This window comes from Abramis brama, assembly GCF_963993115.1.
Source record: "Abramis brama genome assembly, chromosome: 14".
NCBI lineage: Eukaryota > Metazoa > Chordata > Actinopteri > Cypriniformes > Leuciscidae > Abramis > Abramis brama.
The window spans coordinates 14,487,359-14,514,974 of NC_139976.1; the positions used below are offsets into that span (position 1 = coordinate 14,487,359).

The window sequence follows — 27,616 nt, forward strand, 5'->3', positions numbered from 1 at the left end:
GACATCCATCCAAAAAACAACCTCTGGTCTGCTTACCTGTGTACCAATGTGTTATGCCTTTTTTTTTTTTTTTTTTTTGCTAACCTTGAAGGCTTGCTTTAAAGTGGCTTTGATGAAACTCCTTGGTTCACACAGGTTTTGTAAAACCCAGCAACCTAAACCTCCATTGTGAAGTTAGAAAGAAGAGACGAGGCTCTTGATGAAAGTTATAATCAGTTCCATCACCTCAAACAAATCTTACAGCCATCTATTTGGATTTACCCCCTGACACTGTTATAAAGTGACATTACGTCAGACTTAGCCACTATGGCTCCTTGTTGTTTATTAGTCGTTTCCCACTAGCTCAATATCCATGGTGCTCTATGAGTGGACGCCCATAGGAGCAGAGTGGAAAAATGTGTTACCCTAAGAAGAGGCTATATTCGCCATGTGAATCATGGGGGCTTGGCATCTGGGGGTGTCCCCTTACATGCCATATAAGGGCCAGAGGGCTTTAGTGTTATTACTTTCTGCAGAGAGGATCTATTCTTAGGCTGTCTGTCCAGGCCATCCGAGCAGGCAAGAACTCTCCTCCTTCTGCTTTTAAGACTTTTTTGACTTATTTTGTCAGTGTAAACAGGGGTGGGATTGAACTATTTGTTATTTTTTAAAGTCTGATTCATTCTGTGGTATGTTTTTGAGTTGTATTGATAGTGCAGATATATTTCCTCACATCCTGTGTGATGGTCGTATACTGGCATAAGGGAATACAGCTTTTTTTCACTCTATTGCATTTCCTGTCTGTTGTTGTTGTGTTTCAGAGGCTCCTCGGTGCCTGCCCGTACCCGGGTGTTTGGTCATCCCGACTACAGGGAGAAGAACTGAAAGGAAAGATAGGACTTTACTGATCCGAGAAGAAGCTTTTCGCTTTAAATTCTCTCCGAAATGAGCAATTACACAGTAACCCTGTCAGGACCTGCACCATGGGGCTTCAGGCTGCAGGGAGGCAAAGACTTCAACATGCCCCTGACCATATCCCGGGTGAGACAACAGCTCTTGTAGAAAAAACAAACTACCATTCTTTATTTAAACAAATTCCTGCTTTGATAAGAAAAAGCTCACATCAGAGATTATTTTAACTCGCTAAAACAATGAAAATCGCATTTATGTTGGCATTATGTAACAACGTGTTGCATTGGTTATCATCCAGGCCAAAGCTGGCATTCTCTAACCAGCTATTTTGGCCCTTTGGCTTGAGAGAGTGGTGAATTAACAGTGGAAAAATCTATGAATAGCGTTAGATGAGGCAAGCCTTAAGAAAATCAATCTGTGCATGAGAGGTTAAAAGTGAAAGTTGAGAAGCCTGGATGTACAGTATGCTAGTTGTCTAGTTGAATCACATACACAACCGCCAATGCTAATTCGCCTAATTTGCCTAAAAAAACATGCTGGATATTTGTTTATAACACTGATTCGATAAAATGAAATAAAAAGGAGACTTTAAATGTTCTCAAGTATAGCCCCAGAAGAAAAGTAATTAAAGGGGTAGTTGACCAAAATATTTATTTTTATTTTATTTTATTTTTTACTCACCCTAATGTCTTTCCAAACCTCTGTGGTTTTCTTATTTTTTTTGGAACACAAAATAAGATATTTTGCAAAATGTCTGTGTTGTTTTGGACCCCACTGTCTTTCAATGTTTGGGTGATAAGCCTACCTGTTTTTCAAAATATCTGCCTTTATATTCTGCAGATGAAAGGAATGATATGAGGGTGAATAAAGAATGAAAGAATTTTCATATTTGGGTGAACTATAGTTCTAAGTGTAAAAGTCATTTGCTTTTGGATGTCCTTCTGTACCATCTGTCATTTACGCTAAGCAGGAGTTGATGTCATGTTTCGTGGAAAGACGCGCAAATTCTTGTTGCTCTCCGATGTTGATTCTCCTTTTAGCTTTGGGATTTTAAAAAACGCTGTTTTCCTAGAAGTCCTTTCTTGATGGTAAGCTGTTCCATCTATCATTTCCTGCAACATGACTTCTATGAAAAGAACATTCTGAGTGACATTGTAGACATTCACGGCTCTAAACAAAGAAGCAACGGGATCGTCCCACCTTTCCAAATTGATCAATAAGGTTTGCTATTGAAATAGCAACACTTAACATTAAAATAAAACCAAACAAAACACTGAATTGTGAATACAACACATAACGAACAGTCTTCTGTCTGTTCACCAAGTGTGCTCATCCCATGGCACCTAGAATCTTCATTGTGTTAGTGTATGGATTCAGTGAAGTTGACTTGCCTTGTCCAAAGGTTTAGAGAGAGGATGAGGTGAGTTTCTATCTGCTATGAAAAGAAATCGCTATCGCTGTATAATCAGTCACAGGTGGTTCAGCCCAGTTTGTTTGTTTCACTCCCTTCTTGACACTTGATTGGCCTTCACTTCAATAAGGGGAGAGTCATTACCTCTGTTTGTCAAGGTTGTGGTAGGTCTGACTCCTCATATATTGGCCCCTTGTCTGCAAATAATTACAGAAAGGACCATCACACCAAGTAAACATTGTTTGGATTTCATTACTTTTCTAATCAGCATTGTCGGTGGCTCGCACTTTGACGCTGTAATCAGTGTCAAGTCGTCCATCTGGATATTATAGTCTCTCCTGACCCAGCTGTCACTGAACATGGCAGGCAGTAAATTGAAATGTGGAAGGTATATGTGTTTGGATTAGGTCTCAGATGATTGATGGACATTTAACTGCCAGAGGTGACAGTTTATGCATTTCACAATCAAATCTTCCCACAGTGTAATAAGAGATCGGCCTCTATCCTAAAGCACTGTATATAATCTACATTGAATCTTAATCCTGGTCCCAAGGCTGATAGAGCTGCTGTCTTCCACAAAGCAGCCCATTAATTGCTTTTACTGCTTTTGTAATACTTGTTGATTTTCTGTAGTCTTTTTAGACAACGTGTAAAGTGATATAGAGACGTGAAGTTGTGACATTTGAAGACAATGAAGGAGTTGATGATCTAATTTAATACTTTGATTCAGTAAATTATTGCAATCTCATATTTTGTCCTCATACTTGAAAAAAGAAAATCCCCTGGATGTGTGATATTAGTGTCAATAAAGGAGCCGACAAATGGCTCATGCTGGACAGGAGAGTCATTTACAGCAGCTGTTGACAAATGGATATAGACCTGAGATGTAACCTTTTGAAATATCAAATCACAGACATTCTTCAATTGTCGCGTTTCGTTTTTCATGCAAGCTATGATCCAACTTTAATTAAGGTATCCTGGCTTTAGTGTTACAGACATGGATAAATGACAACACTAATATGAAGATGCTAAGTGAGTGACAGTACAATATGAGGTTGTTAATATGAGTGTATTTTTGTTTATGTGTGTGGGTTGATTTTGATGTGGATAGGTGCTGCCTTATCATTTTCTAATGAAACATTTTAGGCTGATTTTTTAATTTAAAAAAAACAATAATAATAATAAATAATAATAATTCACTTACATCACTGTCTATTTGCTATTTTCCATTTATCTACTTTTCCTCCTTTGTAACAGTATATAAAAAGCTCTGTGGAAGCTAATGATAGCACTGACGACCTGCGAGTGCAATGCCTGACTTATGGTCACTGATTTTAGCTTAGCACTGAAGGTCAGACCAGCAGAAATACATGTGAGGGCCATAAATGTGAAAAGCACAGAGACAATAGACACATGAGGTCATCGTGAATTTAAATATTGATTGGAGAGAGTTGCAGGAAGAAACTTAACCAGATGTGAGTCAGTTCCCTTAAATATATGGGAGACTGGGGCTAGTTGTCACATTTTTTACTTCATTTACTTTTTTCTCATGGTAAGTTTATTGTACAAAGTCGATTTTAATATTTAATGGCTTGTTTAGTAAAAAATAAACAATACAATTATGAGGTACAAAAAAAAAAAAAAAAACAGCAAAAAAGAAAAGACAAGATTTCCATTAGAAATTCTACATGCCCTGACTGACATCTATGAAAAGGTTTTCCTCAGTTCAAATAGAAAAGAACAAATTTTGAACAACACAGTTCAAATCCTTTCATTATAGTTGTCATTTTTTTCTGAATTGGAAACATTTTCATTTAAATTAACTTTTTGTCAACCAAGGTATTGCATAAAAAATGCAAAGAGCATGGAACGAGGAACCGCAATTGCAGCAACAATTTAAAATTGAGAGATTCTGTCAATGGCTTAAGCGCCAGACAGCTTTGTGAAGCGTACTGCTGATAGCAGAAAACACTGACACTAAATTTCCTCTCAGAGATAATTTCCGTCATTATATATTGTTGCACATGATATGGAAGTCCAGCTTTACAAAGTGCCAATATTATATTCTGTGAAGCACTTCATAAAGTCCATGACAAAGACAGTCTGTGGAGTCATTTGTGATGTAAAATATAAAGTAATTTCACTGCAGATGAATCCTTAAGATGCAATCATCCTTAGTGATGTACCCAAATTGTATTTTTCTTCATTCTGTTGCCCTTTCATTCTCACATTGTGTCTCCTGTGTATTGCAAACATATAGAACTCATAATAAGTCTGTTCAATTTCACTTTGGCTATTGCTTTGTTAGCTCTTCAAGGTCTCTGACCCTGACTGTTCAGTGCTGTATGACGTCAGGCTACATTATGCTGAGGTCAAGGCCTTCTCAACATAAAGGTGGACAGAGTCAGGGCCTATTATGCGCATTTATATGCATGTGTGCTAGCCTGGCAAGCCAGACCCACATCAAGATGTTGGGTCCTACCATTGGCAGGGCTCAATCCGAGGGGCGGGATAAATGGTTGTCTTTCAAATTCCCTCTGCACGCAATTGGATAGCGCTACAACCAGAGCGTTTTCCCACCAGTGGAGCTAGTTGATAGATTAAACTTTTGCCGTATCTGGTCGGCAAAACTACAAACACATCTTCCTTTTTTAAGAATGACTTAAGTGCCGTTCTTTGTTCTTTTCTCAAAGAAAAGCTTAACTCCAAGTCTTCCAGAGTCGCGGCCAAAGCCGATTCGAAAGACCGCTGTTCGCCAGCAGCAGCAGCCATTCTTTTGCCCTCTCCCAAATGGCGCACTTCATGTGGACTTTCGGTCTCGTGGGCTTAAATTGCGTGTGCTCGCGGAGTCTACGTAGGCCGTCCCATTCAGCATTTTAACGCTCTGAAGTGTGCTCAGCAGCGCCCCCTTTGTACCCTTCTGCGAAGCCCGCATGGATGCAGGCTCCACACACTTTAACTACCCAGGAATCCTTGCGAAGGGCCAATCAGACAACGGATGGGAGGAGATTTCGCTCACAGACAATTGTTAACATGGCTGAGAAGAAAATATTACGGTTTTTATGACCTAGATGTACATTTTACCAGTTGTTACCTACAGTTTATACAAACATTATGGTCATCGACCAGTGGTTGATGTCTCAAACATAATAATAGCGCGTTGAATAATACAATTGCATTATGATTCATTAAATAAATAGAACCGAATGTCAGGGCTTTACTGAGTCATATGTAAACATAGTATGAATATTGAAACCTGTAAATTCATCTGAAACGCATGCACATTTTCATTATGTGTTAAAATTGTAATCTTAGTTCAAATGGAACATTATGTATTATTATACTTCATTTAAATAAGCATGATGTATCTATTGTCTAATGCCCAGGTGGCATACACAATATCAAAATATAGACCTGTAAAAGTAGGCTGTGTAGTTGACATGGAGATAAGACGTCGGAGCGCAAAAATGTGATTTCTCCTGTCCAACAACAACCAGACCGTTATTTCCGGCGTGACGATCGAGTCTGTCCCAAAAATAACTCTCGTGGACTCGTGCCAAGGGCCCTATAGGTCTGCACTACATGACGTCACCAAAGTGTGGACTCTGAGGAAGTCCACAAGTCCAGAGTGTGCCATTTGGGACAGGGCCTTTGTTTTCAAGTAGCAGGGAATTCACGCGGAACCGTCGCAACTCTGTCGTCATTATGTTAAGCCCGCCCACCGACTCTATACACGATGTGATTGGCCTGACTAGAGTTTGGTTTTTCCAGCTCGAAAGCCAACGGAGAGTTGCTAGACCACCCTGGCTGCAAAATAATATTTGCTGCCGCTAGGGTGCATCTAGATTTCTAGGCTACATGTGTGCTGGAGCTTAGCAACAAAAATGGAAAAGAATACTGTCAACGGCCTTCAGAGCCTTGCAAATACCAACAGGTACTACAGATAGTCCAGATCATCACCCCAAACTTTGCTTTTAGTCAGAACAGTCCAGGAAGTGGGAAAAGTACCATTAAAGTTGGCATTTACCAAGGGCTGCCTCATAAATCACAATGCCAACAAAGACAGGCCCCCATTTAAAAACTAAACAGGTTCTTCTGGCGGACTTCTACTATCACAGTAAAACAGATGCTGTCACCTATACATTCTGGAATACCATATCATTCCAGAGTTGCCACCTGGACTAGGTTTTTATAAACAGTCCCAATGTATCAAATGTTTTCATATGGATTTTAGCAGGTCATTGGATTTACTGTCTGTTGTAGTGAGAGTGGCAGCTTAGCATCTTAAATTAAATGAACAGCTGTATTTTTGTATTTCTTTTGTGCTTGTTATGCAGACAAAATTAACATGTGAGCGAATAGTGATTCTTGTTGTCAGTGCATCTCAATTCAATTGACAAGTGGTATAAAACGTCCTGAGAAATAAGTTTAAGTATGGACTAATGACTAATGAGATTTTCATTTCTAAAAAGTGTTTTTTAGAGTAATTCATTAAATGTTTCAGTAGGACTCTGTCAAGACTCTGTCTGGCTTTAGTAAAAGCATGACAATAGAGATACAGGAGATACACGCAGGAGATCACAAGGGAAAGATACTAACACAACCACATAATACCAAGACGACACAGAACAATGAAAAGAGGAAGCTAAGGGCTTAAATACACAGGGAGTAATCAACATAACAGCAAAAAGTTGTGGAACTCAAATCAGCAACCGAGGTCACTAACAATGACAGGGAACACTGGCAAAACAGGAACAGGGAAAACGAAACCAAAACACACAGACAGGGCTAAGATTAAGCCAGGATTATGCCTGAGTTCAGTGAGACTATATTTTAGAAACCTGCCTTAGAAAAGAACATTACTGGTGTGCATCTTGAAACAAAACAATGGCAGTGACATATTGATATGTCAGTGCAAGTTGCTTTCAGTTAAGACAGCTCAAACATGTATTTTAGTCTAGGACTAGGGTTAAGCCTTGCCTGTGAAACCAGGGGGAAAGAAACTAAACAGATTAAAGCATAATCCTGATATACTCAAGTAAAGTGAAAATTCTTCAATTGAATAGTTGTATACAGTATTTGCAGTTACTCACATTCTCTTTATTAACTTTTTGAAGCGTCAAAGTGGTAGTTGTGTAGCTGTCAATTTAGGAACAGAAAGCTCTCAGATTTCATCAAAAAGATCTTCATTTGTGTTCCGAAGATAAACGTAAGAGTGACGGGTTTGGAACGAAATGAGGGTGAGTAATTGATGACTGAATTTTCACGAATGTTAAGAGAGGCAGGGGGATGGAGAGTTTTTCTTTTTTTAATCTAGCTTGTAGTATCCTGACCAGTGATGCATGCAGTGGGACTTAAGGAGAAATATGTCTCTCAACAGTCAGGGAAATACAGGCAATTATACAAGCATAAAAATGCAGTGTGTGAACACCAAATGGATGTGAATCTTTTCCAATTTATTATTATATAAATTATATAGTAGCCTAATATTTCTAATTTCCTTGCTGATTTGGAGTTAAGAGCAAAATTATGTCCCAGACTTTTTCTAACTCCTGTCCACCTAAAAAAAAAAAAAAAAGTTAATTACAGATTACAGATATTTACAGGTAAATCACATGATCAAGTGCTCTTCATGCACCTTCAGAAGTTTTAAGTTGCTTGGCAGTTTGGTATTTACTATTTAGAACATTACATAAAGGAGAGCTCTCTCAGAAACATGTACATGTGTGCACGTTGAGTAATGGCAGCAGGTGGGACAAGGGTTGGTGGCAGGGCCCCAGAATACAGGGTAAAATTGAGGGAGGCAGGGGCGTCAACAACAACCTTTATTTTTAACATTTTAATGAGGTGCCTGAAAGAATAGCCACTGACTTATTTCATTATGGGATTTCAGTCTTCTTCCCCTTGGTTTCTGAGCTTTTTCAAACCAGTCTATGGGCCCTATCTTGCACCCAGCGCAATTGAATTTGTACACCGACGCATGTATCATTCCTATTTTGCACCTGCGCACAGCGGACTTTTCCCTCCACAGACACACGTCGATAAATTAGGAAATGAACTTGCGCTCCCGTGGGCGGTTCAGCGCAAAGAGGAGGCGTGTTCCGGCGCAAACGTTCCCTGGTGCTATTTTGCAGGTTTAGAAAACAATTCCGCCACTGACCAGGAAAAACCTAAGTCGGTGGCGCGTTGCGCATGTTATTCATATGCTATTTTAAGGGCGCATGCTTGGCCGTAATAAATGTAGCATGTGCACAACGCACATACACTTTTCTTATCTCATCTACACACAGACGCAGCAGTTTTCATTTTTAGAAAACCATACATTATTACAAGGAACAATATTAACACACGAGGGAAATCATTGTTGTGTCCATGAAGATGTGAAAAAATAGGCATAAATCTAGCTTACACATTATGTTATCCAAATTATTATACGCCTGTTTAACCGAAACTAATTTGGGTGGGTTTCTCCATCCCCAATGTAACTTCTCTGTCTTTTACGGCCCTGACGAGAACGTTGGTCTCCTCGGCTGTGAACCGCTCCTGGCACGCGGGAATGGGAGATGACGCTCTGATTGGTTTATTTCACGTTACGCCCAAACCACACCTATGAATAATGAAGATACTTCAGACCAACCCATTTTAGATTTGTGTCGGGCGCAAGAGTCATTTATCCCGCCGGTATAATAGCAACAGCGCCCAAGACCTGCCCACAAAGTTACTTGTGTTTCGCGCTTTATACTTGCGTTTCAGCTCGTTAAAATAGGGCCCTATGTATTTATGTTCCACTGCACTGCTTTTTAAATGTTTTTCCTCCTTTTTTATACTGCAGTTAGTCCCAGTTCTTCAGTTTGATTGACCAAGCAGTGTTCCAATAGTGCCTATTTATACTGAGTCTTTCTGCTACATTGTTATACCAGTAGGTGATGACAGATCACTGATTCAATCAAAACAGTATAAGTAACTGGTGATTAGTTTAGACACTGATGGCTAAATTTTTTTCCTATTAGTCTATATCCAAAATTATCACGATAAATGTTAAATCTTTATTTCTTTTAAGTTTAAAGGCAGATTTTTGCTACTAAGTAAAAGTTGTAAAAAAAGACAGTTAATTGTGCTTTTATCATCAGAACATGACAAACACTTGCCAAACAAGTGAACATTTCGCAAATTAATATGACATGTTTTGTCTCTTTGAAATGTAGCTTGAGTTGAATGACATTAGCAGTAGTTAGGGTGAGAGCTGGGATGAAGATGTACTTTTATGTTCATTAACAAACACAGTATCATCTGTAAAACTGTAACAACCACATTTTTATAGGGTAAAATTTAAAGGGTACAGTTTGGTCTTTCATAGTATTTCGGATCATGTTTAATATTCTATTTGTTGCGAAACACAACAGTAACCTAATAACTTTATAGTATAATACAAATGCAGAAAAGAGATTGACATTGAGACATTGAGATCAGCGAGTAAATCAACTCACTCTAAGTTCACGCTGATAATAACTGTTCACTGTGGTGCGCGGTTTAAAGGAGCAAATCTGTTTCGTTCCACTTTTGGCGCGTTTGCCGTTTAATATTTCTCATACGCAACAGTCAGAAATTGCGTTTATCAGTGCAATAGTATGAAACATTCATGCTTAGCTTTATTTGCATAGTGTATAAACATTATATTGAACACTTATCAAACTTGTTATAATTTTATGAGGAAAATATCACAATAATAATCATTTTTGTTTTATTGCCCATCCACATGAGTACCACTTTTTAAGACCCGTAATACTGAAACAGTCATGTGGTTTTTAGATGAACATATCTTCAGAAGTCATAGATCATGTGATTTTGGCTTAAAAATTAATCAAGCTACGTATCAGTGCTTTCATGTGAAATGTGTTGTTTTTGTTTTGTTTTGATTTTCTCTGACAAAGATTCTGAGCTTTGGTGTAGAACATAACATCACTACATTTACCATACATGCCATACATCACTACACTACATCACACTTCTATGGCCCATGTCCCATTGTCCCATAAAGACATTTGTTAAGATGTATGTATAAGTCCCATTGTATGTATGTATAATATACAAAAGCTAAGCTGCAAATGGATTCTCTATAAGGAGACATTGTTTGTGTCGCCATGTACTCATCTGCTCAGAACCAGCTGCTGCACTTGACAGTGACAAATTATTAATTAAATGTGACCGATGTACCTTGCAAATGTATGTGCTGTAGCAAGCAAAATGTGTGAAGATTAATTTGATAGTAATTGTGAATAAAAAAAAAATTAATAAAAAAATTATTTCTATAGTCATGAGAATTTAACATTGAATTTATTTGTGTGTATAAAATTAAATCTGTGGATTCATTTGTAATAATTTAATTAATGTCTGGTGTCTTTCCACAGATCACACCAGGGAGCAAGGCAGCAAGCGGAAACCTCAATCAGGGTGACATCATTTCTGCAATAGATGGAGTTAGCACTGAAGGCATGACCCATCTGGATGCCCAAAACAAGATAAAGGCAGCCACCACAAAACTCATCCTCACCATGCAGAGGTAAACCTCAACAGTGATGTGTTCAGAGGACAACTTGAACACCTTTTGATTCTTTTCATGTTTCTGAACACGTCTTTTACTTCCTCCAAACTAAACGTCTCGGGTTAGTTGACAATAACCCTGTTTCCTGAAAAAGCGTGAACAGCGATATGGGGAAGAACGTCTTAGTTTGACCAGTTGTGAACACGTGTGAGAGTTTGGCTTAAATAACCTCTGATGATGACGCCATCGGAATGCACACATCAGAGGCTGTAAATAGACGTGTGACAGGTGTGCTCATCAGGTCATTTTGTCTGAAGAACGTCCTGAACGTCCTCAGTGTGGCAATGAAGCTCAGCATCTCGTTCCCGCTTTTTCAGGGAACAGGGTTACAGTCAAGTAAACCGAGACGTTCCCTTTCAAAAGCTACACTCAATGCTGCGCGAACAGTGCTATGGGGAACGAGAATACCAACGCAGCCGCACTGGAAGTGTCTGGACCCCTCAAGGTTGGGTAGGGTGTGCGCACAAACGCCAAGAAGGGCCTTAGACATGAGCTTGTGATGTCGACTCAAAGACGTGAGAGCCCGGAGTAACGTGAACGTCCAAACTATAGAATCTAATAAATGTGTGTGGAGAGGACCAGCCTGCCACATCACATACTTGCTGCAAGGGGGTGCCTCTTGCTAAAGCCCTGGAGTATGCAACCCCCCTGGTAGAATGAGCCCTGACGCCTAGAGGCGAAGCTTGACCACGCGCCTCATAGGCTCGAGCAATAGCATCCCTCACCCAATGCGACATAGTTTGCTCTGTGGCGGCCACCCCCTGTTACACCCATGAAAATATGCGCCCTTGAGGTCGATCGTGACAAACCAATCTCTGTGTTGAATTTGAGACACAATCATTTTGATTGTCAACATTTTGAATTTGAATGCCCTGAGAGAACTATTCAGACCGTGTAGGTCTAGAATTGGATGCAACCCCCCATCTTTTTTGGAAACCATAAAATAATAGCTGTAATGACCTGACTGTCTGTCTGGGAGGGGAACATGTTCTATGGCCCCTTTGTCCAGAAGAGATTGCAGTTCTTGTACCAGAAAGTGCGCCTGTTCCGGTTTCACGGTAGAGGAGATCACGCCGTTGAAATGCGGAGGACGGCGCACAAACTGTATTCTTTCTCTATGGTTCTCAAGACCCAAGGAGATATATTTGGCAGTAGCTCCACGCTGCCAACTTCTCTGAAAAGGGTTTTAATTTTGATGCAACGTTGAGTGACACAACGTCTTGTTGATGGGGGAATGTAAAATGTTTCATGTCCTGGAAAACGGCAGGAGTCAACTGAACATTTAACATTTCGCTGGAAACCGCCGCTGCCCCCCAAAACACCAGAGGTGGCGGGGATGGAACAGCGGTGTGAGGGTGTCGGGAAGGAACTCGTTTTTGCCACGTCCTGGGCGCAAAGGCTTCAGGACCTCTTTATTTATGAGATCAGCGATCTCAGGTCCAGCTTATTTTTTGATGGTGGAGCGTGCCGCGCCGGTCCCCAGTCCTTATGAGCGGGTGAGCGCCACACTGTTTCTGAGCTTCTCGTTTCTGACGAGCTGGACTTGGTTGGGGCTGGGTGGCCGACAGCCTCGACCCTTGGGCATGGCGAGGGAGGAACTTATCAAACGCGTCCTCCTGCATTTTAGCCTCCCGGAATCTACTGATGACAGTATTTACTGAGTCGACAAATAGACTAGAAGGCGACACGGGGGCATCAAGGAGAAAAACTTTATCTCTCTCCTTGATGCCGGTGAGGTTCAGCCACCGATGTCTCTCCGTAGCGACCATAGCACGCATAGAAATGTGATGATGCGCTGCCAGGGGAGAGATAACCCGCGAGCTTATCTTGAACCTGGGGCATCATCGTATAACCCTGTGCCTTTGCACCAAAGATAGTCAAATAAACCGACGTTGCAGGCACAAAGACACAGGAAGAATAGGGCTTATTCCAAGATTGAGTTAGTTCATCATGTAAATCTGAAAAGAAGATGGAGGAATCGCCTCTCTGATGCCTCCCCCTGGCCACCCAACAGAAATCTGTCGTCTATTTATAGCCTCTGACGTGCACATTCTGCTGACGTCATCATCAGAGGTTATCTATTTATCAAATTCTTTGGTGTGTTTACCACACGTGTTCACAACCAGTCAAATGAAGATGTTCTTCCCCATAGCGCTGTTGGCGCAGCATTGAGTGTAGCTTTTGAAATGGGACTCCCTCTTAAAGTCCCCCTGTAGTCAATACTTTTATCACTTAAAACTCATCTTTGATCCCAAAAATGACATATTTAAATGTTTTTTCCTTGAATTGTTTTTTTTTGTCATGCCTTAAAATAGCTTGAATGTAACTCTAAACCTTTGCTTAATTTAGTATACGCGGTTCTAGAAAATGAGTCCAGCCTCCACTCACTCACACCAGCCTAAAGATCCACTCGTTGATGATCACACGTTGACGTGATTGGTTACAAGGTAGTCTGTGAAGTCTTAGGTTCACTGCAGTTTTAAGGAGAAAATACTCAGCAATGGTGTTGACTAAGACTTTGCACATGGTTTGTCTTAAAGCATATTAAAAACACCACATAGACATATAAAGAACATTAAAAACTTGATTTTCATCGGGGGGTCTTTATTAGATAACTATATTAGCAACCACACTGATGCACAATAACGTTCTGTTTATAATAAGACCGTGCTGCAGTTTTGTCGTCTGCCTCTTTAAATGCTCAAGCTCTATAAAGCAGGATGTATTCTGATTGGCTGTCAATGTTTTTATCATTTTTCAGCTGGAAAAATATTACTGTATAAATGATTCCAATGATATCGTTCCCCTCTGCCATTTAGTTAAGACAATATCGTTACTATTATAGTTATTGTCCTTGGTGTGAACAGGCCTTTAGCCTTTAGCCTTCCATCTGACAAATTCCCATTATGTTTGTTGGTGAATGGGTTTTCTTAAGAGGGCATTAGCAATGCATCTCATTTACTTTGGGATCAGTCAACTCTGGCAAATAAAAGTTCTCTGCAATTAAACAGCTCGTTCATGATGAATATAAGCAGTTGAGCTACAAGTGATGGTTAGCATACAAATATACAGACAGGACAATATAATAAAAAAAAGTGCCTGTGATAAATCACCTGGTCTTATGGAGCCCTTCAGTTTGCCTGAATGCATAAATTAAAGGCAATGATGTTTAGGAGGTAGGGGAAATTAAATGGCTTTCCACCTTTTTAATATAGTTTATTAATTCAGTACAGACACCCCAAAGCCTCTATCTGAAAGAAGATTAAGTCCTTTCATGTGTCCGCCTGCACAACAGCAAAGCGAGGAAATGTTACTCACAAAGATACCTTGGCTACCCTGTGACATTTCTTAATGCTGGCTGTAGTGTTCACTTTTATAAGCTACTCCTTCTCTTTCTCCATCTTTCAGCTGTGAGTGATCCTCAGAAACTCGATTCTCCTTATTTATTGACAGCCTATACATTTATTGGTTGGATGAGGGTGGAAGTTGCTTTCATATGCATGCAGATATTAGATATTATTGTTGTATGTTATATGATAAATATAGACAATAGCTGCATTTTATTTGATTGGGTAGATATAACAGATTTATCATTGACAGATTTATGTAATTTTGCACCATCTTTCCTTGCCCCTCTCCAATTAAAAGCATCTCAGGAGGAATGACAGGGTGCACGTGTATTTTCCCTGGACTTCATTTGATGATGGATTCCAAAAATATTTCTCATGCATAGTGACTTGTGAAAATCCCCCCAGTGTTACATCATACAGCAATGCTGCTGTTGTTTGACAAGAGCACTTACAGTGAGGTCACTCAATGAGTGCTCTTTCTCATTGCTTAAGGATTTTCATTTTCAAGACCCCAGACGTAGTACTTTCATTGTTTTAAGCCTTTTTTTGTATTGCTTTATCGGCCACTCTACAAAACTGGAACATGACATGATTTCAGTTCCTGACCCCATTGATTATAACCCTTGTGTCTCTGATTTAAGGAAAATAGGAAGAGATAGTATTAGTGAAGTGATGTGCTGCTCAATATGATTCATAATCAATTAAGTGTTGTTTTTTCTTTTACATTTCTGCCCGATACACAACCATTAAAAATGTGGGGATCTGTACGATTTTTAATGTTTTTGAAAAAAAAAGTCTGCATTTATTTGATAAAAAATAAAGTAAATGCATTAATATTGTCAAATACTATTACAGTCTTAAATAACTTTTAATATATTTTAAAATGTAATTTATTCCAAAGTTGCATTTTCATTATCATTACTCCAATCTTCAATTTTACATGATCCTTCAAAAATCATTCTAATATGCTGATTTCTTGCTATAATCAATGTTGAAACAGATGTGCTCATTAATACCAGACTTTTTTTTCAGTATTCTTTGATGAACAGAAAGTTTAAAATAACAGTAGGCCTATTTATTTGAAATAGGAATATTTTGCAACAATGTAAATGTCTTTGTCACTTTTTTCATCTTACTGACCCCAAATTCAGGTAAGAGACATAATAGCTTTTACTGGGGTAGAATAATAAATCGGTGTTTAGGTTCTTTTGCCCAAATCTTCTTAAATATAGTTCTGACTCACTATAAGTATAAGTAAAATGACAGTGAAAGCCTGATGTTTTGCATTATTGACCTTTGCTTTTGAATTCTGTTCTCTTCCCAGGTCGAGACGTCCTGCTCCTGTACCCACAGCCGCTCCAAGAATGGACTCACCCATGCCAGTTATCCCTCACCAGAAGGTAAAGTCTAGTTCTATCCTCCTTATGCCGAGTATGTTAAACTGATTGGTTTATGTCTGATAGGTGTACCAGTGTGGTGTAAAATTAGACTCCAACCTTTTTTATTGGAGGGGACAACATTTTTGAAGGGAACTCAATGATCGTTTTTGGTTATAGGCGAGCCATTTCTTTATAATCCTCTTAATCAGTCATGGGAGTTTCCAAGTCATATCATAGAGAGGGGAAAACAGAGGAGGGACTGTGAAAACAAACATTCTCTGTAAAGCTGACATTTAACTCCCTCTACAGGCATTTGTTGGTCATGCAAGAATAAGCACATCATATGAAATCCTCATTAGTTTCCCACTGGTCCTATTTTCATTTGCATTATTGTTGCTAGATGAATTCTGTTTGATGTTTTTGTGAGCTTCTTCTTGCCTCATTTGCCTCTTTCCTAAACATCTATTTTTTCTATACCTTGCCATTCTGGGCTAATGGTTAATGGCTAATTTGTTGGTCTGATCTAATGGTTTATTTTATGCTAAGGAAACCACGGACACTGAGGAAGGAGAAGATGATGAGAAACCTGTCAAAAGATATGGCATCCTCTTGGCCAAAAAACCTTCCAAAAAGTCTCTTATCCCAAACACTGAGAAGCAACCTCAGGAGAATGTAATTCATTCTCCTGCTAAAAGCCCTGTCCCTACTCATTTGTCATTCGGCAAAGGGGCAAAAAACACCCCAAACCAAAGGGGACAGTATAATTCTCCCATAGGCCTGTATTCAGCAGAAACTTTAAGGGAAATGGCCATGCAACAAGACAGTCAAAATGGCCTACAATTGTTGGGGTAGGTAACATAATAGCTAACCCACAAATCTGTATCTTCATGAGCAATTCCACCAAATCTGCTTTAACAAACTAGATGCTAGTACTCACTTTTTCATTGACGGGTCACAGGGGCTTTGGCTAGCCTCACCTGTATCCCTGCAGTATTTTTAACAAAACTGTGGCAAAGAGTACTCAGAACATTCCGTCCTTACCTCTGCACATGCTGCTCTGCATGCACCGGATCAGCTGGGAATGTGCTTGGCAGCAGGGGGACCAGTGGTCCATCAGGCACACATGACTCCCGGCCTGCAACATGAGCAGGGCCTGGCCAAGTCGGGTCTGTATCTAAGAAAGTTAGCTGTTTCCAAATGACAACATTCAACGGTTATTTTAGTCGTGTCAGAACTACATCTCCTGCGATTAGAGGACTGCCAAGCTTGAAGTTGGCTTATAAATGATGCCAACATATTAAAAATGGGGCTTTCAGCTTCTTTTAATATGTTGGCATAATTTATTGGCTTCATAAGTCTCCTAAATCTTCTCTGTCCAAAAACATGTGAGCACAGGCACCAAGCCGAAATTGAACATGGGTGCAAATGTGTTTGGCTCTTTTATGTGCTCAGAATCCTGTAACAGTATATCCCAAATGAAGTCCTATACCGAAATGATGCCGTCACGCATCCTCTATTTGCAGCTCATAGGAACAGAATTCCCGCTATGCAACATAACGTGCGTAGCTGAGCAGAGCATGTGTGTCCATTGACTGTTCATTTGGTTACTCGAGTGGTCTGATACTGTACGCTACACTCTAAACTTTGATTCTTGTTGTCATGCAACTAGCAATACACATATTTGAGTTGTGATTGGTTCAGTGTTATTCTAATTCTAGTATTATATACTATTATAGTATTTGTGAGAATTTTGATTTGGCTTTTAGTTTAATATTTTCAGTTGTAATTTTTAAGTTTTAGTAATTTTGTGCTTTTGTCATTTTTATTTATTTTCTTAATATTTCTATTAAGATTTGATTTATTTTTGATTTAAGTTTTAATTTGAGTAATATTTACTTTATTTTTGTGTTAGTTGCCAAGACAATATTTCAAAATTTCATGTAGCCTAAGTTTTTTAAGCTTAAAGGGGCTATTTGTAAGAATTCTCATGTATTAATCGCTTTTTAAAAAAACTGACTTCCTAGGTTGTCTATAATTTTTATGTGAAGGACTTAGGTCTTTTTTGCCGGGAAAATCAACAGGATGTGATGTTTATGCATGCACCCGAGACCAGTGGCGGCTCCAGACAATTTTGATTGGGGGGGCAATGGGGGGTCCTGGTCATTTCAAGAGGGGGTCTCATGAAAACCAACAAAAAATACAGTCGACACGGCTAATAACTGCATATTACTGCTACTAAACAACAAAAACAACAGAGCATATAAACTACTTTGTTTTTAATTAATTAATCAATTGCAGTTTGCAAACAATATGCTCGAACTTTAATTGCCATAGCCACACCCATGACAGAAAACATATTTACAAAATAGTAGGCCTATCTATTCTCTATGGAAGCTTGCTTCCGCCACTGAATAATAAATAAATAATAATAATTGCGACTTTTTCTCTCACAATTTTGACTGTTTTTCTCACAATTGCGATTTATCAAGTCAGAATTGTGACTTTTTTTCTAAGAATTGCGAAATATGAAGTCAGAATTGTGTGATATAAAGTCGTAATTCTGAAAAATAAAGTCGCAATTGGGAGATATAAAGTCAGTTGTGATATATTTACTATTCTGAGGTAAAAAAAAAAGGCCCTTTTTTTCCCTGAGAAAATATGTCAGAATTGCGAGATATAAACTCGCAATTATGTGTTATAAAGCCAGAATTGCGTGACATAAAGTCGCAATTGTGAGAAAAAAAAATCAGAATTCTGACTTTAAGACGCAATTGACCCTTCGCAGGGAGCTTGATTGACAGGTGATCTGACCAATCATACTTCGCCATCCGCCATTTTGTCCGACAAAGCAGTCAGGAGAGTTAGTAGATTAACATAGGAGGATTTGAACTTGAAAAACGGAGTGTACTGACGCCTTTCTGTGGTTAAAACAACATTCCTTTTTGTGTTTGTTCATGTTTATTTGAGGCTATAAATTAACTAGAAGGAAGAGATGATCGGTTCACGAGCAGCTTTAACTGATGCTCTACAGCGATCTGTCACGGCACATTAAAGAGCAACAAAACGGTATTTATTGTTAAAATTTCTTTTTAAAAATGACCAAATTTGAAAGGTGAGACTTTGTTTAATATGTTTAATATCAAACGTAACCGAAAAGTAACCTGCTCTGTCCTGTCTGTCAGCGTGTTGTCAGTCTCCTCTCTACTCCGCGATGTATTTTTCACTGCATGAGAACATGGTGTGGCATGAGAACGGCGTAGCTTGTCGGACATAGCGACAGTAACTAAGGGGGGCCGTCTTTGCGAACGGTCAATTGTGACTTTATTTCATGCAATTCTGACTTTATATCTCGCAATTCTGATTTTTCAACACGCACCTGCGACTTTATTTCATGCAATTCTGACTTTATATTTTGCAATTCTGAGAAATAAAGACAGAATTGCGAAATGTAAACTCGCAATTGTGAGATAAAAAGTTGCAATTATCTTTTCAAATGTTTTATTCTGTGGCGGAAACAAGCTTCCATAATTCTCATAATCTCACCACCTTTTGATTGCCCTATTTCTGTCCAGTTTCCCCCTGGCATCTTCTCTGCTCCTCTTTTGTCCAGCAAAGCGATCCATTTTTAGCTTCAAGCTATAGCTGTAGCAGCTCTTGCGGGCTCGCGGCAGCGCCTTGAACGCAATGACGCAAGGCGCAACGACGTTCATGGGGCGTCGCAGTGATTCTTATGTTTATATTTTTTTATATGTCGAATAAATTATTAATTATTATTGTTCTGCTTAGTTTGAAGAGAAACATTTTTAAATCTTTATCCAGGGTATATATATTTTTTAATCAAGGCCGGGGGTGGGGGGTCAAATGGGGGGGCAAGGCGTTTTTTGGGAGGGTCTTGAGACCCCCCAAGACCCCCCCTGGCGCCGCCGGTGCCCGAGACTATCTTCCATATGATGACATGTAACGAATGCTTATACAATGTTTAAGGATAATGCCGAAAGAGCTATTCTGTTCTGTGTCAGTGTGGCATACAAAGAATAGAAATTAATTCAAAACACATAGCCAAATCTATAGGTACAGTCTATATTCGCAAATAAACTTTATAATTAAACTATCATCATTTTAATTTTAATAAGCCTACCTCATCTATCGACATGATGCCAGTGAACTGCTGCTTTCTCACCACTGTCGTTTTTGATGTGTGTTTATTTTGTTATTGATAGGATAGTGTGCAGCACATGTATGTTTACATATTTATCTGAACGTTGCTCTCAGCAGTGTGGACGGCATCGGGATGTTTGTTAAAAGTGTATAACTGCATAGGTATTTTCCTATTTCTTTTTACTTCTACGCAAAAAACAAAAAAGAACTACGCCGTGAGTATATTGGGGTTCAGTCTCTTCTACAATATGTGTGCACGAGTGCGAGCACGTGCAATAAGTTGCTGGCTGCAGTTCACTTAACGGCCACCGGTGTCGCTAATAACAAGGGTTTGAATTCTACATATAGCCCCTTTAAGTTTTTCATCTAATATTTATCATTTATTTTATTTCAACTTTAATTCAATGAATAAAAGCTACTTTTAATAGTTTTAATACAACCCTGGATTGTTTATTTTATTGAATGAGAGGATGAGAGTTATTGTTTGTTCTGCTGCAGCCAAACTCCTGTTCCAGTCAATCAATTCTAGGAACAAACCAGAATGTCATTGTTATGAGAAATGTGACCAGTAATAACCATCATCTACATCATAGCAACACATTTTACAAGAAATCTGAATATGACTGTTATCATTTACTTACCCACAGGTCATTCCAAACCTGTATGCCTTTCTTTCTTCTGCAGAACACAAAAGAAGATATTTTAAAGAATGTTGAAGAACTGTTTTGTCCATACAATGAATGTCAGGGATATTTGGACCCGTTCGTTATTAGTTTAACTTTCATGACCTTCTAGTTTGTATTCATCAGTCACATGTGTTCTCTGTCCACTCATTTGTTTCCATGGACACTAACCATTCATCTCAGCTGCTCATCATTTAGTTCGTCACCACTGTATATTTAACTTCCTCCTTGTTCACTCTTCAGTGGTCGGTTATTATTTGTGTTAGTGCAGGCTGTTACGCCCATTCCCTTCTAGTTTAATAAAACCTTGTTTATGTTTTATAATCCTGTCATCCGTCTTCATTTTCTTCAGACTATCTTGTGACAGTGAAAGTCTTTCATTGTGACGGGGAAAAAAAATTGTATTTTGTGTTCCACAGAAGATGACTTGTGGGTGAAATACGATGACAGAATTGATTTATTTTTATTTATGTATTTTTTAACTATCACCAATTTATTCAAATATATTCAGATTTAAGGTGCAAGTTCTTTAGGCAAAGTGAAGCAGTTTGCATTCTCTGTTAATGTTGGGTTTTACCTGCTAATTTACATGTACCTAGATCCATTATCATGCAACACACTGCCAAATCAAGGCTAACACTGCCTCTTTTGTCTGTCTTTTTTTCTTTTCTTTTTTTTTTGTGTCTATATTCCTCTATGTCATCCCAGGTCATTGCCAACACAGCTGCCAAGTCAGTAACAGATTTTGAATACAAAATCACCAGAGTTGCGTGTGAATCTGTGTGCTCTGAAGCATGGCCACATGTAGTACCGTGGCTGTGGTTTGCATGCTTATAGTTTCAACTCCTGAATGTTCAAAAGCTATTTTGAACAATTTGACATTTCAGACATGATGAAATGTTAAATAATCTTGAGTGAAGTATTTAAACTGGATAAATCTATAGTTGGGTTTTGATTAAAGTTTTATTGGTCAATGCATCTTTGCATGATGTTTTGAAATATCATAATGGGAACTATTGCATGCCATGTCTTTTACATTTTGGATTGAAAGCCCAGATGCATTTGTTATACAGGATATTGTGCTTTCAGACATGGTATTTTATAAAACAAGAAATTAACAGCTGGTGTAAACAATTCAAACTAGGTAGAAAACTGTAGTATTTACAGATACAGATGTATTAAGTAAGGTAAGTCAAGCATAAATTGTTCTCACTGTCTCTCTCTGTTTTCACTCATATTTCTGGCTCCTCACAATCATCCACTCTCCTCTGCACTATCGTACCCTGGACACTCCCTCACCTAAACTCTTACAGCCAAGAATATGTTCCCAGCTTCAACCCCATTGCACTGAAAGACTCAGCTTTGTCTACTCACAAGCCTATTGAGGTGAAGGGTCCTGGTGGGAAGGCTACTATCATCCATGCCCAGTACAACACTCCTATTAGTATGTACTCTCAGGATGCTATTATGGATGCCATTGCTGGTCAGGCCCAAGCCAGAGGAAATGAGATGAGGTAGGTCTCTTTTCATATCCATCACTTTACATTTTACTACACTGATGCTTAAGAAAGTGATTCAGAGGCCCCAAAATGAACATTTAAGCCACACTATATGAATTTCATTGCATTAGAAACTTATAATGGTTATCATATATAATAGCTTATAATAGCTTATCATTAAAAGTGGTTTACACAACTTCTGAAGTCATATGATAGTTTTGTATAGCAATGTTCTGATCAGTATCAAATCGTTCTTTGAGTCTGATCTTTTCCATGAATTGGTCGATCCAGTACCCAAATTTGGTCTGGGATGCGTTTTTTCCCAAAAGCGCCATGAGCCTAAATATATCATTTGATCATTGGTGGTTTCTATGATCTAAAGTGCACAATGCTTTTGAGAAATGCACATCTAAGCGATTTATTCATGATCCAGTTCCCAAAGTTTAATGGCCCATTCTTTAACACACGCAATAACTTAAATTTAAAGGACGCCTCCATAGAGGGCTACAGTGATTACATAATTTTGTAGCCCATCATTTTTGTAGTTAGCATCAACCTAGTTCCCTCAACAGAAAGAAACTCAGTAGGATTTTTCCATTGGCTTTTGGATTATTGCCAAACATAAGCTCTGTGACCTACACCATGGTTACATGACTTCAAAATCACCACCATCAAGCTACCGACAAATCTTTCAACCTAAAAGTTTGAGTTAGAAGAGTTTGCAAGAGTGGGATTATAAACACGAGGCTGTGAAAGCGGACTAGTGAGTAGATGAGTTTACCTGCCGCGATGACAATAAATCTCCCAAACCATATAGTCCCATTTAGCCACAAGAAAAGTAAAAGCTTTGTAAAAAAATCACAAGAGGGTATTACTGATTTATTTTATGTTGTAGAATGTGAAAAAATCTTGATGTTCACCACAGACCTTCTTTCAGGCATTTAACCAAAAACCCATTCAAAAACCCAATTGATTCAGGACGATGGAACAGGAAGTTTTAAAAAAAAATTCTAATTCGTTTTAGGGTTTTGGCTTACAAAATATGTCATCCAGCACTCTTAAAATAAGAAAGAATATTCTTGCAATTTATGAGATGTTAGTAAAAGTAAATGTATTTCCCTTAATTTCGCATCTTTTGTTTATAACAGTAAGAGCTCAGTATTGGTCATCTAGTCTGGGCTGATTTCAGGCTTCCACAAGGTCATGTATCAACCTCATCTGTGCTTTTCCTCCCTCTTCTGCTTGTAATTGTGTCACTCCATCCACAACCAATCACCCAACCATACCTCATCACTCATCCTCGCCTCACCCCCTCCACCATTCCCATCCCTCCATGCGACACGACTCTGTCTTGCTCCCTCCCATCCCGGTTCATCATGTGATTGACAGTGGTGATGACGCCGCTGGATCTCCCTTGGCGTAAGTAGCCAACAGTCTATTCAGATCCATCACAGCTGCATTGACTCATCTCACGTTATATTCTCTGTTAAAGGCCGATTGCATAAACACTGAAGTGGACTTTTTTGGTAATTTTTAAATTACCATGTTACACTGTTGGGAAAATGTAAGTAAAGTAAATGGAGCTCAATAAAGAAAAATAAATAATCTTGTATTAAAAACGAATGAAGACAAAACCTAAAAGCAATGTTCTGAGTATATCTGCCATAACATCAAAAAATGCATAACATCTAACATTTTAATTTACCTTCTCCTAATATGGGAACTCTGCATACAGTTTTATCCTAACTCATTCTTGAGTCACTTCCTCCATCACAGATCTCGCACTAAGATAGAACTGTAATTAAAATGCACATCTTCACAAGAAGCATAATGTCAAAAAGTTTGTCAGCAAATACGGTCCTCTTATTATGATTACTGAAACTGCAATTATGTAATAATTTGTAATTATTTGATATTTCCAAATTCAGAGAACACAGATGAATGACTGATCTTGTTTTTTCCCCTTTTCTCTTTGTTTGGGAGTAGCACACTTCCTATTAAAGACCCTCTTGTGGACAGTGCTTCTCCAGTCTACCAGGCCGTGATCAAACCTGACGATAAGGATCCGGAGATGTCTGAGTGGGCCCGTCGCGCCGCCAACCTGCAGTCCAAGTCCTTCCGAATCCTTGCTCATATCACAGGGACGGAGTATTGTGAGTACAGCCTTTCTTAATCACATCACTGTGTGGACTGGAAATTGGTTTAAACTGAAAGGGATGACATGCTTTAAATGCACTGACATAAGATGACAGCTAGTGTTTATGTGATAAAAATCACTTTATTTTGGAGACTTGGCCTAAAGGATGACTCATATTTTTTTTATTTTTTTTATGTCACAGTGCAAGATCCAGATGAAGAGGCTCTTAGAAAATCAAGGTAATCCATTTTGTCTATATTTGTTTGCTGTCTTCCCCCTTCAAAAGAAATAAACTTTAGCATACTTTTAAAAAGATAACATATTAAGTAAAATATATAGACCTTATGCGCCAGAGAAACAAGCGCTGCCATCTTTAGAATTTTGTGTTTTTGCACAAGTAGCTCTGTATATTTCTATGGCATCGCTGTCGAAGAGTAATTAGCTGGTTTTATTAACTGGATTTACTTGTTGCAGAGAAAGTTATCATGAGCATTGTAATGTTTGAAGTGGATGTCATAACAAATGTCAGTATACCGGGATGATTTTAAAATGAACGGTTCATTAATTATACCGTACGATCTTAATATAAGGAAATACAAACCGGAAGACAGAACATAACCAGTCCAGTGTCAAAAAGGGGGCAGAGCTACATAAGAATATACTTAAAGGGGTGGTATAATGCTCTTTTCACAAGATGTAAAATAAAGTCTCTGATGTCCCCAGAGTGTGTATGTGAAGTTTTAGCTCAAAATACCCCACAGATATTTTTATTAGCATGTTAAAATTGTCACTTTTTTAAGGGTGAGCAAAGATGCACTGTTTTTGTGTCTGTCCCATTAAATGCAAATGAGCAGCTGCTCCCAGCACAGGGGGCGGAGCTACAACAGCTTGTGTCCTGAAAAAAAAAAAAAAAAAAAAATGTATGTTTAAATTTATGTAACTATCTCTAATCATTGATTAGCATATTCTGTCTTGATAATCTATAAATCGTGTTCCGGGGGCGGGGTTTATGTAAATTTTAGGGTTAGTGATGTCACTAACCCGAGAGGAATGTCGTGTAGTCCATACCAGCCGTTTGTTGTAGTCCTTAAAAAGCAATTTCTTTAAAAGGAAATATCTCCCTTTGCTTCGAACTTTGAGCATCGTGACTTGGCAGATGTTGTTTATGCTCAAACATCAACTAAAGTTAAAAAAGTGAAATCATAATCAACCACCCCTTTAAGTGCTAAGTAAATGTAATGTTTTAGGACACTTAATTTTCATGATATTTACAAATAAATTAAAATATATTAGCCTATAGTTAAAATTTATATTACATTGTGTTCCAAATATTTATGACATATCAGTAGGATTTCAGTACAATAAACATTTAGATTTTAGTTTTTCAAAGAAAGTGTTTGTTTTATTTCTCATATCTTTTCTTAGATAACTGGTATGAATCTCAGACAGGTTCGTGAAATAGTTTGCCAGGTCTTCTTAGGTAAATGGAAAACCTACTTAAAGAGGTTGTTCCACATTATTAAGCAAGTCACAGTTCTCACGCAATACAGGGATGAAGAAATATCTCTCTGAAGATGAAAAGCATGAAATGGTGCAATGTCTTGCAAAAGGCATGAAAACAACTAATGTTTTGTGAATGGAGATTATCAAATTATCAAAAGATTTGGGAGTGATTTAGAGCACAGAAGAACTTGGTCGGGGAAAGTTTCTGTCAAGTTTCTGTATCTATATATATATAAAAGCCATTGTTGATCATCAAACAGGTATATTTGAAGCTGCTGGTGTCTCTGAAGTCCCAATAATCTCATGCAGGCTGACAGTTGTGCATAAAGTTGCATTTCAGCAACCCCTTACTAAAGCTCACAAAGAGAAAGTGAGCTTTTCATAAAGAGAGACTTTTTTATAGTTGTCCTTTTAATGCAATTAATTAGAAAATATATAAAATATTAGTTGTTTTCATGCCTTTTGCAAGACATTGCACCATTTCATGCTTTTCATCTTCAGAAAGATTTTTCTTCCTCCCCTTATTGCGTGAGAACTGTGACTTGCTTAATAATGTAATTTATTTAAGTAGGTTTTCCATTTACCTAAGTAGACCTGGCAAACTATTTCACAAACCTGTCTGAGATTAATACCTAAAAAGACATGAGAAATAAAAAAATTTCTTTGAAAAACTAAAATCTGAATGTTTAAGATTTACTGAAATCCTACTAATATGTCACTTGCATAATAATTTGGAACACAGTGCAGATGCAATTCAATTACCTTAAAAGTACTTTTAACCCACTTAAGTAGGACTTAAGTACAAATTTATGTTATTTCGTAATTATTTCTATTGTCTTTCTGTTGAAAATTTTACTGCCGAATGTACTGACAAGCATTAATGGTAACTAAAATATACTTTAATGTAGTTTCTTTTGAAATCTGTATGTCATGTATTAAATTATATTTAAAAATATAAATATAAAATATAAGTTTCAATTTAGCATATTTAAAATATATTAACTTTAAACCCAATGTTGAATAACAAATTACAGTTTGTGCTTTGTCAAGTATTTTACATGTACATTGACACACATGGACCATATAAAGCCCTTTTGTCTAAGTATAATTTTTTTCTTCTCCTTCTTCTTTTTTTTTTTACAGGGAGAAATTTGAATCAGAGGTAAAAGGCCCACGATTTGCCAAACTGAAAAACTGGCACCACGGCCTATCTGCACAGAGCCTTAACATCCAGGGGTAAATGCCTCCTGATGTTGCTGGATTGAAGTTGAGGCAACAATCAACAAAGAAACCAGAAGACTATATGTAAAGTGAGGGTGCAATAGGTATAGAGGAGTAGTCTAGTGACTGGAATGTGAGTTAGAGTTATAAACTAGCCTGTAAATGAACACACAAAGCGCTCTTGTGTTTGATGTTCATATGTCTGTTTGTTTCATGCAACTTTCAGTCACTGAAACATAGTGCATATGCTCAGTTGTCATTTTCTTTTTCATTTTATGTTTCTCTTTTTTTTTCTCTTTTGGCTGCTCTGTTTATCCTAAATTATTGCTGAATAATGAATTTCCTGAATGAATTGCTGATGTAAAAAAACTAACCCTGAGAGAAATTATAAAATTATGTACCACATCCACTGCAATACTCCACAGCACATTGTAATGCAAACCAACTGTACTATTGTTAATGTGAATAAACCATTATTACTTTAAAACAAATAAACAAAGGTTTCAGTGTGACTTGTTATTTACAAAGTAGTCTTCTGATGATTGGATTAACTATTTTGGGTGTACTAAGTACTTTGTAAGGTAAAGCGTAATAAATTCCCACACAAAGAAATTATAAAACCATATGTACTTGATTATTTGGCAAGAAAAGATTATGCCAAGAAGGTTGGGTCAGTAACATCATTTTTTTTTTTTTAAATAAATCAATATTTTTATTCCGCAAGAATGCATTAAACTGATCAAAAGTGACAGTTTTTCAAATAAATACTGCTCTTTTGAACT

General features: G+C 38.0%; 1 protein-coding gene across 2 annotated transcripts; it reads left to right on the top strand.

Annotated features, from left to right (window-relative positions):
- The first annotated feature begins 446 nt into the window (after window positions 1–446).
- On the top strand, window positions 447–27,450 carry ldb3b (LIM domain binding 3b). Of its 2 annotated transcripts, none has more exons than XM_084134816.1 (10): window positions 447–558; window positions 801–1,020; window positions 10,711–10,862; window positions 15,579–15,654; window positions 21,183–21,205; window positions 21,788–21,988; window positions 23,363–23,392; window positions 23,960–24,126; window positions 24,313–24,349; window positions 26,757–27,450. In XM_084134816.1, exons 2-10 carry the CDS (start codon window positions 925–927, stop codon window positions 26,851–26,853), a joined length of 879 nt encoding a protein of 292 aa, XP_083990942.1. In that variant the 5' UTR covers window positions 447–558; window positions 801–924; the 3' UTR covers window positions 26,854–27,450. The 2 variants fall into 2 exon arrangements, with proteins under 2 accessions (XP_083990942.1, XP_083990943.1); XM_084134817.1 differs by having other exon boundaries at window positions 505–668.
- Window positions 27,451–27,616: the final 166 nt, after the last annotated feature.

Bases quoted from the DNA above. Each gene is read 5' to 3' on its own strand.
- ldb3b (XM_084134816.1), top strand. From the start codon at position 925: ATGAGCAATTACACAGTAACCCTGTCAGGACCTGCACCATGGGGCTTC. The intron at 1,021-10,710 runs GTGAGACAACAG...GTCTTTCCACAG, and splicing joins TGCCCCTGACCATATCCCGG to ATCACACCAGGGAGCAAGGC. The intron at 10,863-15,578 runs GTAAACCTCAAC...TTCTCTTCCCAG, and splicing joins CTCATCCTCACCATGCAGAG to GTCGAGACGTCCTGCTCCTG.